General features: G+C 41.4%; 1 protein-coding gene across 5 annotated transcripts in view; it reads left to right on the plus strand.

Annotated features, from left to right (window-relative positions):
• rnf217 (ring finger protein 217) overlaps positions 1–12,843 on the plus strand; it is an 89,656-nt gene that overhangs the window by 58,831 nt on the left and 17,982 nt on the right. For 3 of the 5 annotated variants that reach the window (XM_059645387.1, XM_048531864.2, XM_059645388.1), the window contains exon 5: positions 11,819–11,890. The exons of 1 other annotated variant lie outside the window; for it this stretch is intronic. In XM_059645387.1, coding sequence (XP_059501370.1) covers positions 11,819–11,890 — 72 coding nt within the window. Of the gene's footprint in view, positions 1–8,112; positions 8,372–11,818; positions 11,891–12,843 lie in introns of those variants that run through there. One more of the 5 variants, XM_048531867.2, reaches the window with a different exon arrangement.

Here is a 12,843-nt window from a genome sequence, read left to right on the forward strand (position 1 = left end):
TCTCAAGTGTGTTTGCAAGTTACTTCATGGCTTCTCTAATTAGGACTTCTTGAGCTTCGTTGATCTTAATTGTCTACCATTTAATGGTCATGCCTTCAGTGACTATATTTTCTAAATCCTGGAATTTTCTCTCCCAGAACTGCCTCACTTTTTTGAGTGTCCTTAAAACCAGCATCTTTGATCAAACCTTTTGGGCAATTACCCCACGATCAGTTTGCTGTTAAGTGTTACTATATAATGGTCCAGACAAGCGCCTTGAATATTTTGATGTTAAACGTGCTTTTTGAATACAATGTTCTGATTAAAATGTAGTTGGTGATTTGTCAAGTATTATGTGAATTTGCCTCTGTTGTTACTCTTAAGCCTAAATTCTTGATACAGTCAAATAAATAATATGTATAGTGTAATATTATATAAAACTCCCTGTTAATTTTTAATAACTAAATTGTATGTTGGCACAATCGTTACACTGCCTGTAAACATGAGGAGGAAATGGCCTAGTGGTACTATCACTGGACTGTTAATCCAGAAAGCCACATTACGTTCTGGGAACCACAGCATATGATGGAATTTGAATTCAGAAAATACCTAGATGGCCGTGAGTACATTGTCTATTGTTGGAAAAACCCATCTGGTTCACTAATGAGTTTTAGGAAAGGAAACTGCCATCCTTACCTCGTCTGGCCTATATGTGACCGCAGACCCACAGCAATGTGATTGACTCTTAACCTACCCTCTGGGCTATTGGGGATGGGCAATAAATGCTGCCCTAGCCAGCGGCACCCTCCTCCCATAAATGAAAATAGGGAAAAAAGCTTAAAATATAGACTGTAAGTAAGTGCACTTCGGTCCAAACTTGTTGAATGTTGACACCAGATATTTTGCATATTTAGTTTGGTTGGATTTTGACCATTCCATTGTTCCATATTTATACAGTGACATAAATACAAGTTAGCATTAAATGTAGAGGCTCTGTTTTTGGTGAAATAAGCATATATTTTATGTCAGTGAAAACAAAGATTAATCAGTCTGTTATAAGCCAATTGCACAACCACTTTTCCTTCAGTTGAAAGTGGTTTCACATACATTCATACTTTGCAAGTGTAGTGTTGCAACAACTTTCTTCAACAGCACCTTCCAAGCTCTACTATCTATAAGGGAAAGTTTTTAAATGCACGTGTTGGATTGAAACATCCTTCAAGTTCCCCTCCAAATCACACACTGTCTTGATAAAAGACTATAACTCATTCCCTTCATTCGTCCAAGCAAGAGGAAATATTCTGTCATAATTCTGACTTGTGACTTGCATGCAGTGGATAGACTTTGCAGAGTCATGAGATGAATTACTCATTGCAAACATCCTAGTATCTGAGTGACTCTTGCAACCACAATATTTATGTAAATACTATGGCTGGTCCAGTTCAGTTTGTAGTCGACTTGCAGGATATTGATCGTGGGGGATACAGTGCTGGTAACATTATTGAATACAGGAGGAGATAACTAGTTAGATTCTCTCATACTGAGTGTGGTCATTACTGGCATTTATCTGGTATTACTGTTACTAGCCGCTTGTCAACTCCATCCTGAATGTTGTCTGGGTCTTGCTGAATATGGATACAGATTTCTGAGCATCTGTGGAGTTGTGGATGGTGCTGAATTTTGTGCAATTATTTGCAAATGTCCTCACATCTAACCTTTCTGATGGAAAGAATATCATTAATGAAGCAGCTGAAGATGGTTGCAACTTGGATACTGCTCTGAGGAGCTCCTGCAGAGATATCCTGGAACTTATACATTGACCTCCAATGACCACAACCAACATCTTTTGTGCCAGGCATGACACCAACCAATGGAGAATATGCCCCCATGATTCCCATTGACTGCAGTTTTGTGAGGCTTCTCAACTGTATGCTTGTGGCATTGATGTCAAGGGCAGTCATTGTCACCTGACCTCTTCAGTCCCAGTTTGAACTGGGGCTGCAATGTGGTCAAGAGCTGAGTGGCCCTGGCAGAACCTAAAATGAGCATCAGTGAGCAGGTTATTGCTTAACAAGTGCCACTTGATAACACTGTCGATGACCCCTTCCATTTGGAGCCATAGCCATAGTCATCACAGAAACAGATCCTTCAGTCCAACCAATCTATCCGAACATAATCCCAAACTAAACTAGTTCCACCTTCCTGCTCCAGGCCCATATCCCTCCAAACCTTTCTTATTCACGTACTTAACCAAAAGTCTGTTAAACGTAATTGTATCTGGATCCACCACTTCCTCAGGAAGTTCATTCCACATACGAACCACCCTGTGTAAGAAATTTGCCTCTATTATCTTTTTTCAAATCTTTCTCCTCTCACCTTTTAAAAATGTTCTCCCCAGATTTAAAATCCCCCATTCTAGGGGAAAAAAAACAACTAATATTAACTCTATCTGTACCCCGCATTATTTTAAACTTCTGTAAGATCTGCCTCCTACACTCCAGTGAGAAATGTTCCAGCCTATCCGGCCTTTGTTTGCAACTCGAACCTTCCAGGCCTGCCAGCATCCTGGTAAATCTCTTCTAAACCCTCTGCACCTTAATAATATCCTTCCTATAAAAGGGTGACCATAACTGGACACAGTATTCCAAACGAGGCCTCAACCATGTCCTGTACAACCTCAACATGACTTCCCAACTCCTATACTCAAAGCACTGAGCAACGAAGGCAAGCATGCCAAACCCTTTTTAACCACCCTGTCTATATGTGACACAAATTTCGAAGAATTATGTGCCTTCACCCGTTGGTCCCTCTGTTCTACGACACTACCCAAGGCCCTACCATTAATTGTATAAGCCCTACCCTTGTTTGTTGGACTAAAATGCATTACCTGTATTTATCCAGATTGAACTCCGTCTGCAGTCTTTCACTCGATTGACCCAAATGATCAAGATCCCTTTTGTAATCTTAGAAAACCTTCCTGACTGTCTACTGTGTCACCAGTTTTGGTGTCGTCTGCAAACCACTAATGGTTGAGACTAGAACGAAGGATGGTAATTATCCTACCTCTGGGATTCAGACATATCTGGTTAATTTTCTGCATTGTCAAGTAGATGCTGATGTTGTAACTGTGCTAGAAATGCTTGGCTAAAGGTGTAGCAGGTTCTGGGCACAATCTTCAGTGTCACTGCTGGAATGTTGTCAGGACCCATTACTTTTGCAGTATGCTGTACCTTTAGTAGTATCTTCAAGATAACAAATAGACAGTCTAACCAATGCCACCATTTCAATCAATTTCAAACCGCTCAAGCTTCAGAACCACCTTTTTTGACCAAGATCTGAGCAGCAGCATCGTCATTGGTATAAACCAGTACAACATATTTGTTTAATACTTCAGCCATGTCCTCTGCTTCCATTCATAAATCCCCTTTTTGGTCACTAATTGAATACCAACATCCTCTGAACACCATTTTACTATTTCTATCACTATAGAAGACTTTTGAATTCCTTTTTTATGTTGACAACCATCATCTTCTCATACTGTCTTTTGTTTCTTCAATTCCCCTTTTAAAAAATTCTACATTTGACCTGCTTTTCAATAATCTGATCTGACTAATGGCTCTTGGCACAATTTTCTTCCTTTTTATTTCAAACTTTACCTCCTTCATTTGGGTGCTTTTGGATTTGTTTGTCCTGCCTTTCTCTTCATAGGAATATTTTGACTGTACTTGAACTGTCTCTTCTTTAATGGCAGCCCATGAGTTTTGTCTACTAAAATATCTTGGCCAGATCCATTCTCGTCCAATTGCAGTTGGCTTTCCTTGGTTAATTGCACTTACTTTGGATTGTTCCCTGCACTTTAACCAATCTGTGCTTTATGACGCAATGATCATTGTCACCTAACTGTTTGTCTAATTATATCTAATCCACTTGTCCCACCCCAATCTGAAAAACAAAGTACAGCAATGCTTCATTTCCCATCGGACAGAAAATATATTGCTGCATAAAATTTTCCTGAACAAACGCTAGGAACACTTGTCCCCCTCTACCCTTTGAACAACCACTAGTCTAGTCTTTATCCAGGTAATTAAAGTGCCCCATTGTACCTACTCTCGAGTTCCAGCACTTCAGTGCCTTAGAAATCTGCGGCAAGGAAACATGCCCTTCAGCTTGTCCGTGCCATTCAATTTTCACAGCTTAAACAAGTGACGTTTGCCTTATCTATCCCTCTTTTATGATTTTCTAGACCTCGGTAAGGTCACCCCTCAGCCTCCTACACTCCAGGGTAAAAGGTCCCAGCCGACTCAACCGCTCCTTGTAATTCAAACCTTGCAATCCAGATAGCATCTTAGTAAATCTTTCGCTTCACCCTTTCTAGTTTAATATCTATTTTCATTGAATCATAGAATCCCTGCATTGTAGATAGAGGCCATTCTGTCCATCAAGTCTCACCAACCCTCTGTAGACCGTCACACCTAGACCCCATACCTGTAAGCCCATGTGTACCACAGCAAACCCATGGAGCCTACACCTCCCTGGACACTACAATACAACTTAGCATGGCCAATCCACCTAACCAGCTCTTTACTTTGGACAGTAAACTGTTTGAGTCATAGAGTCATGGATATATATATACAGTGTAGAACATAGAACAGTACAGGCCCTTTGGCCCACAATGTTGTGCCGAATTTTTATCCTCATCATAAGGTCCATCTAACCTCCACCCCTACATTATACTATCACAGAAACAGACCCTCTGGTCCAACTCATCCATGCCGACCAGATATCCTAAATAAATCGTTCATTCCATTTACCAACATTTGGCCCCTATCCCTCTATACCCTTCCTATTCATGTAACCATCCAGATGCTTTTTAAATGTTGTAACTGTACCAGCCTTCACCACTTCCTCTGGCAGCTCATTCCGCACACACACCGCCCTCTGTGTGGAAAAAGTTGCCCCTCAGGTCCCTTTTAAATCTTTCCCTTCTCACCTTAAACCTATGTCCTCTCGTGTTGGACTCTGCTACCCTGAGGAAAGGACCTTGTCTATCCACACTATCCATGCCCCTCATGATTTTATAAACCTCTATAAGGTCACCCCTCAGCCTTCAATGCTGCAGGGAAAATAGCCCCAGCCTATTCAACCTCTTCCTATAGCTCAAACCCTTCAACCCTGGCAACATCCTTGTAAATATTTTCTGAACACATTCAAGTTTCACAACATCTTTCCTGTAGCAGAGACACCAGGATTGAACGCATTGTTCTGAAAATTGACCTACCAATGTCCTGTACAGCTACAACATGACTTCCCAATTCCTATACTCAATGCACTGACCAATAAAGACAAGCATACCAATGCCACCTTCACTATCCAATCTACTTGGAATTCCACTTTCTCTTTTGGTTAGCACTGCTGCCTCACAGCGCCAGGGACCCGGGTTCAATTCCAGCCTCGGGTGACTGTCTGTGTGGAGTTTGCACATTCTCCCCATGTCTCTGCGGGCTTCGTCCGGGTGCTCTGGTTTCCTCCCACAGTCCAAACATGTGCAGGCTAGGTGGATTGGCCATGTTAAATTGCCCGTAGTGTTCGGGGATGTGGGGCTATAGGGGGATGGGTCTGGGTGGGCTGCTGTCAGGATCGGTGTCAACATGTTGGGCTGAAGGGCCTGTTTCCATTCTGTAGGGATTCTATTAAAAAAAGTTATATTTAAAACAAAAAATTCCAGCACTGGTTGGTTCAGATGCATTGTTCTGTTCCAGGATGTGGGGAAGTTTATTAATTTCATGCAGCAATTTTCAGACAATCATTGTGGTGTAAAAATGCACCAGCAGTGTATAATAACAGCTGGGAGAAGCAGATCACGGTTTACCATGAATGTGGCAATCTTAATAATATAAGGGAGTCAACTACATTCCCAAAAACATTTTTGAGCACCTCTGACCAGTATCTGCCTTTTTAGCCAGAGGCCTATTTCTGCATTCTCAAACCATGTGCTTGTTGCCACTGCCAAAGAAATGTTCAAGTTTATGTTCACTCTCCAGGGAATTCTCACAAGGCACAGAATGTGAAGGAATGAAGAGTTCTCTCAATCTTCAAGGGGAAAGTTAGAATTCAAGGTCAGCTTCTGACTGATGTGGGTTACAAGCATGGGTTACTGTACTTGCAAGGGTCTGTTGACATTGCAGGAAAAATCCTGACGTGAATCTTATTCGCTAATCATAAATATGTTGGAACGACAGATCATTGAGGTCAGTAATGCCTTATTTCCTGCTTTGCAACAGTGGCTGCACATCAAAAACAGTAATTTGTTGTAAAGCATTTTGTAAAGTCCTGGTTTCTAAATTCATTGCATTATTTTTCTTTTTTTTTAATTTGAGCCAGAATGTACTGTTATTCTGCATGCAGTCAGAGAAAAAAGTTTCATTTAAGGCTTGAGTCAGCTCCATGTGTATCGAATGACTGTGCTTTTTAGCTCAGTAATTCCTCAAAGCCAGATCACCCTGATGATGGCATGTGATGGGACAACTGAGGAACTCCCTACTGTATAGCATTTCTCTGCAGCCAAGAGGAGTCTATGTAATTCCCAACTGTTTACTGATACTGTGAGCGATTGCAGTTTCAAGATGAAGTGCAAGAGATAAAACACCACCAAAGATTCAAGTACATCCGAAGCAAGATAGAACAACTGGAATGTTTTGAGGATCAGAGCTGTGGGTTTCAGTTATTCACAAAATACGTCAATAGCTTGGATAGTGGGTCTGAATGTATAGTTCTTAAATTTGCTGATGACAAAGATAGGCAGGAAGGTAAGTTTTTGAAAAGGACTTGTGTGCAACGGGATATAGATGGATTAATTGAGTAGACAAAAGTTTGGCAGATGGAGTACAATATTGGAAAATGTCAGCATGTCCATATTAGCAGGAAGCAGAGGAAAAAAATGTATATTTATTTAATAGAGAGAGCAAGTTGCAGAGATCTGTTTGTCTTGGTAAATGAATTGCAATAAGTTGGTATGGTGATACTACAAATTATTGAGGTCAAATGGAATGTTGCCTTTTGTAGAGGAATGGAGAATAAAAATAGGTATGTTTTCTCCATTTGTAAAGAGCATTAGTGAGACAGTCTGGAATGCTCTGTACAGTTTTGAATCCTTATTTAAGAAAGGTTACAAATGCATTAGAGGCACTCCAAAACATTGCATTAGAAGCAATTCAGAGAACACTCAATGGATTCCTGGGATGGGTGGGGTTACCTTACGAGAGCGGCTGGGCAAGTTAGGCCTCTATCCATTGAAGTTTAGAAGAATAGAGTCAAACTTACAGAAAGATATGACATACAAACGAAAATAGAACTTAGTGGAGAAATTCAGCAGGTTTGGCAGCATCTGTAAAGAGAAAACAACAGCATTCATGTTCTCATGGCCACCCCTCAAAGAGGGATCTTTCTGTTCACAGGTACTGCCAGATGCTGAGCTTCTCCAGGAATCCTGTTTTTGTTTGTTTTAGATCTCTAGCATCCACAGTCCTTTATTCTATTTTATTGAAACATAAGATGCTGAGGGGATTGAGAGGACCGATGCTGAAAGGGTGTTCTGTCTTGTGGCTGGGAACTGTGCAGCAGTTTTCAAATAAAAGTGTCTCTGAAGACAGAGATGAAGACCGTTTCTGTAACTTTGTAGCCAAGATAACAGTGGAGGTTCAGGATGAGGTAGATTGACAGACAAGGATATTAAAGCTTAACAGAGTTAAGGCCTTAGTCGGATCAGCCACGACCCTTTATTGAATGACTGAGCAAAGGCCATTTGACCTTCACTTGACCTTCTACTCCTGGTCTGAATGTTCATATGCTTCTAATAAAGATTCTTAAAGGAGTTGAATAAAGGTCCAGTATACATTATTATTATAGAGTTTGAAGTGAAGTGTGTGATGATTTGCAGCATTTCATAATTCATGATTGCCAAAATTGTGGCACATTGGAGATCCCCATGTATGCTGTCCTGCCTCCAAAGAAGGGAGATGAAGTCATGTGTACAAGAGTGCTTGTCTGCCATCTTTTAGAGTTTTGGCAGGTATTCTGCCTAGGTCAGCTCCCTTGGTTCTAGGTCTACCAATAACCTTTCCAACTTCATTTCAGGTTGAGGCTGTGCATGAAGTAGCGACCGATTTACATACTGTAGGTGTGGTGAAGGACTTTTCAGATAAGGACTGAGTCTTAGACGAGGAGATCTTCGAACAGCCTCTCTGTCCTTGATGTTCACCACTCCGTCCTCAGCTCTCCGTAGGTGGTTTGACCATGCTGAAGAACCTACACGTGTCATGGCTGTTCACGAGGATGGATTTGCTGCACTCTTTCTGTCTACTATCTGTTCTGTACATCGTGGGATTTTGTTGGAACTGGGCCTTCATTTAGCTACACCTGTTTCTTTCCCTCGTGTTTTGATGGTGTGTCCAGTTCAGGAACTCCTTGTGCCTGAGGGTTAATAGCTCCTAGATCTCCTAGTCATGCTCATGAAACTGGTTTTGACGTTTTCTGGTAGAGGAAGCTTACGTTTCCTTGCAAGTGCTGATATTTTGGATTTTGCATTGTCTGAGTTGATCTTTCTCAGCATGTTCCATGAGTCCATCAAAGTTAAATTTTCTGTGGAGATGTTTCTGCTGCCACTGCCAATTTTGGGCCAGGAGTTGGAGGACTGGATTAGTGAAGCTCAGTCCTCCAGTTATCACCTCCCATCATGGTGCTGGCGATGGGAATATTCTTACAGCCTGTTGCTCATAGTTGAGCAGATGCAAGTGTCTGGAGTGAGGGTGTTGTCATGAGCTCTTGCATTAGCCTGTCTGAAACAAAAAGCTTTTAGTTGTGACAAGGTCATACTCTGGGTATTTTGCCAGGAGGCAAGTACTCTGTAGCTGATAGCATTTCCTACACCTTCCTTGGCCCCTGCCCCTTTCTAGATGTTTGTATCCCTTTTAACTCTGGCTTTGAAATCACCAAGGGAATATCAGCTCACCTTGCTTTGTGACGCAGGATAATTGATCAAAGCTAGAGTAAAATGTATCTTTTGGCCTCACTTGTTTCTGCTGGGGTTAAGATTCAGTCATTGACTGTGGCTTATTGCTTCTAGGTGACTCAAAACATCATGAGGCACGTGTTTCTCCCCCAAAGGCTCACTGAAATGATCCACTAGCTTGTTTTTCCTGGCCGTGGCATCCCTATGGGGTTGGAGGAGTTCTTCCAGAAGAATGTGTGTAACATACCTTCTCTTGCCTGTGGTGTCTCTGTCAAGACACCAGTGTCAGTGCCAGAGCTCAGTGCTATCACTGCTGGCGTCATCTCCAGAGGGTTCTGACGTCCAAAATTTAATTTAGACAGAATCAAAGGTGTCTGTGTGTGAAATAATCTCGTGGGATGGCTGTTACCCTGCCACTAGTTTGAGGTAAGGAATTTGGCCAGTGTCAGATATAACCAAAGTGATTGGAGACCAGGGATTGATGTAGAAATGTAGAAGATAGGAGCAGGAGGAGGCCATTCAGCCTTTTGAGCCTGCTCTGCCATTCTTGGCTGATTATCCAACTCCGTAGCCTAATCCTGCTTTCTGCCTAATAACCGTTGATCCCATTCACCACAAGTGCTATATCTAGTCGTCTCTTGAACACATTTAAAGTTTTGGCATCAACTACTTCCCATGGTAATGAATTCCACAGGCTCACCACTCTTCTGGTGAAGAAATGTCTCCTATCTCCATTTAAAATGGTATATGTCAAATCCTCAGTCTGTGACCCCTGGTTCTGGACACACCCAACATCAGGGGCATCCTCCCTGCATCTACCATGTCACATTCTGTTAGAATTTTATAAGCCTCTGAGATTCCCCCCTCATTTGTCTGAACTCCAAAAACAATGACTGGGTTGGCAATCTCTCCTCATACGTCAGACCCGCCATCCCCAGAATCAGCCTAGTAGAACTTTGCTGCACTCCCTCGAGAGAAGAGTGTCCTTCATGGGAATATTGTGTGCAATTTTGGTCTCCTTTCTCTTTAGTGTGGTGTCACCAAGGCCCCGTATAACTGCAACAACAAATCCCTGCTCCTTTATTTAACCTCTCGCAATGAAGGCCAACATATTATTTACCTTCTTTACTGCCTGCTGCACCTGCATGCTTACCTTCAACAGCTGGTGCACAAGGACACCCAGGTCCTGCTGCACACTCCCCTCTCCCAATTTATAGCCATTCAGGTAGTAATCTGCCTTCTGGTTTTGGTGGGTGTCGCTTCCCCTGATGTGTTATCTACTGGTCCCACTCTCACTGCCTGTGTGCCAATCTTATCACTGCTGTTGGCTTCAATCTTATCATTTCCCCTGGCTGTACTCTCGCTGTCTCTACAGCCCATTTATCCCCACCGCGTCCTCAATTTGCCTCATAACAGTCAAAGAAAATTAGATATGCCTTAGTATTTTTCATTCACAGATTCTATGCTCCTTAAAATAAAAACTGAAAGAAATGTGAATGCTGTAAAGCAGGAATAAAACCAAATTTGCTGGAAAAGCTCAGCAGGTCTCGCAGCATCTGTGAAGGAAAAAACAGAAGCAAGTTCTGAGAAAGGGTCACCGGATCCGAAACATGAATCGTGTTTTCCCCCCCTCACAGATGCTGCCAGACCTGCTGGGCTTTCCCAGCAACTTTGTTATTGTTTATGCTCCTTAAGATAATTCCTTGTCATGAGTCACTGAAAAACCCAAGGACTTCATTAAAGGCTGTGTAAATGCAAATTCTTGCCTGTTTTTCTGCTGGAAAGGATGTAGAATTCTACACAATGGGAAGAAAGGAAAGAAGAAATAATCTTGGCACAGTGAGCAAGATGATTCCTAACACTGCTAGTTAATTATTTGGAAGATTTAATAAAATCTTAAACCCTAGGGGTAGCATCTCCTTGAACTTGGTAAAAATACAGTTTCTCCCAATCTTTTGCAAATCCTTTATAATGTCTAATGACCTTAGATTGTGGTGTCTTTTTGCAGCAATAATGTGCTCAATGTGGGCAAGAAGCTCAATAAAGTATCCTCCACTGCATTGTCATAAACTTGTCCATCTCTTCTGCCAGCCAGTCAGGTGGTACCAAATTCTAGGCTGTTTTGTGCTGCGAACTTGTGTACAGCAGCAGCAGGATTAAAATAACCAATTTAATATTTCCCACGCACTGCACAAATGGTCAAGGCATTGACTAGCTGATCTCTACGGACAAACAAAGTTCTTAGGTTCAAATTGTGGTTTGCACTGTGCTAGCTGATCACATTAAAATTGGAAACACGGGTTACATGTTGTTCCTAATTGCTACCGGACAACTAGGAGGTGGACAAGTATGGATTGTAATGACTCAGTCATGATCCATGCAGGCACCCAAGCTCACCTGTGAAGAATGGACACATGTAAGGCACAATGCCTTCAGAAAAATCGAAAGAAATAGAATGAAACAGTTTTGGTTTTTTTTTTAGTGAAATCTTGCAGACAACTTAGAAGTGATTCTTGTATCAATTTCTGCATTAAGTGATCCCCTGCTCCTCCAGCACAATTTATCAAACATCTGTTGAGTTATTTGGGCCATAAAATGAGGCAAGTATGACTTTTAATATTCCAAGTATCAACTTTACTGTCGATTATTATGCTTGGTGTCAATGCCAACATCTTTGACATCTGAACTGATACCAAGACTGTGTGTGTTGTGTGTCTGCACCTAAGTTCTAAAAGCAGTTATGAATATGTTTATGCTTTATTGCTAAGGTGATAGGGAAGGATGGATATGTCTTTAGACACAATCCCTCTAAGAACAATTTTTGTTTTACAGCTGGAAAGTTACTTATAGCTCCTTTGATGCTGGTGTTGGTGGTAGTACTAGGAGCCATAACATTTGTAGTAGGTAAGTCACGCAGCCTCTTTTGTAACTTCATTGCAGTTAATACTGAAATAATATTTTAGTAAGTGTTCTGGAATTTTAGTGAAGCACTACACGAAGTTTTTTTTCTTTGCAAATGTACTCCTTCAAAGACACTTGTTAGATTTTTGTTTTCTGAATTTGAATTACTACTGTTATGTAGCCTGAAGTTGCTTTTTGTACATGCTTATTAAATCAAACTCCAGTCATTTGGAGGATGAAAAGGAAACCCAGATGGAAATGACTGACAGCACCGTAGAGAGCCTATAGCATGACTAGAATCTGTTTCAGGCAGCTGACAGCAGCTCACTGACTGGTTCAGGTACGCGGCTTTGGATGTGACAATTATCAGACAGTGGAGATAGTGCTGCAGAGATAACCAGTAAGGTCTCTAAAGTTCTTGAGGATAGAGGGGAGCACTCCTGCAGAACAGATTAATTGTCCAGAGAAGACTCGGATGAGTGTGCGCCATTCCTATCCAACATCTTTGTAAGAAATTTTATAGAGGGACAGTCTGGAATTTGGGCCCCCCAACAATATATGTATTGTCTAGTATCTGTTTGCCTGGATGCCTAAAAATCAGCCATCCCATTGATAGATTGATATACTTGTTAAACTGAGAAGCTTTCAGAACAAATACTGATTTTTACCAACACATGCAGAACAGTTGAAGAATGCTATGTTGCTCTCAAACTTGGGTTATTTCACTGAATAAATGATTACTAAGGAAAACTTATTTATTCTATGTCGTCAAATGGTGAAGAGGTTAGTGCTGTTATTGAGAACAGTTCCTGGCTTATCCTGTCCTGCATTGTCAAGGTTTTCCTTAAAGCTCTTCTACATATTTTGCAAAATCTTGAGCAATATTTCTACTGCAAGCCAGAAATAACTGCATCAAAGATTCTCAAGTGCTCATGATTCTTACATTCAAGCCTGAT

Source organism: Stegostoma tigrinum, chromosome 4 (assembly GCF_030684315.1).
Source record: "Stegostoma tigrinum isolate sSteTig4 chromosome 4, sSteTig4.hap1, whole genome shotgun sequence".
Lineage (NCBI taxonomy): Eukaryota > Metazoa > Chordata > Chondrichthyes > Orectolobiformes > Stegostomatidae > Stegostoma > Stegostoma tigrinum.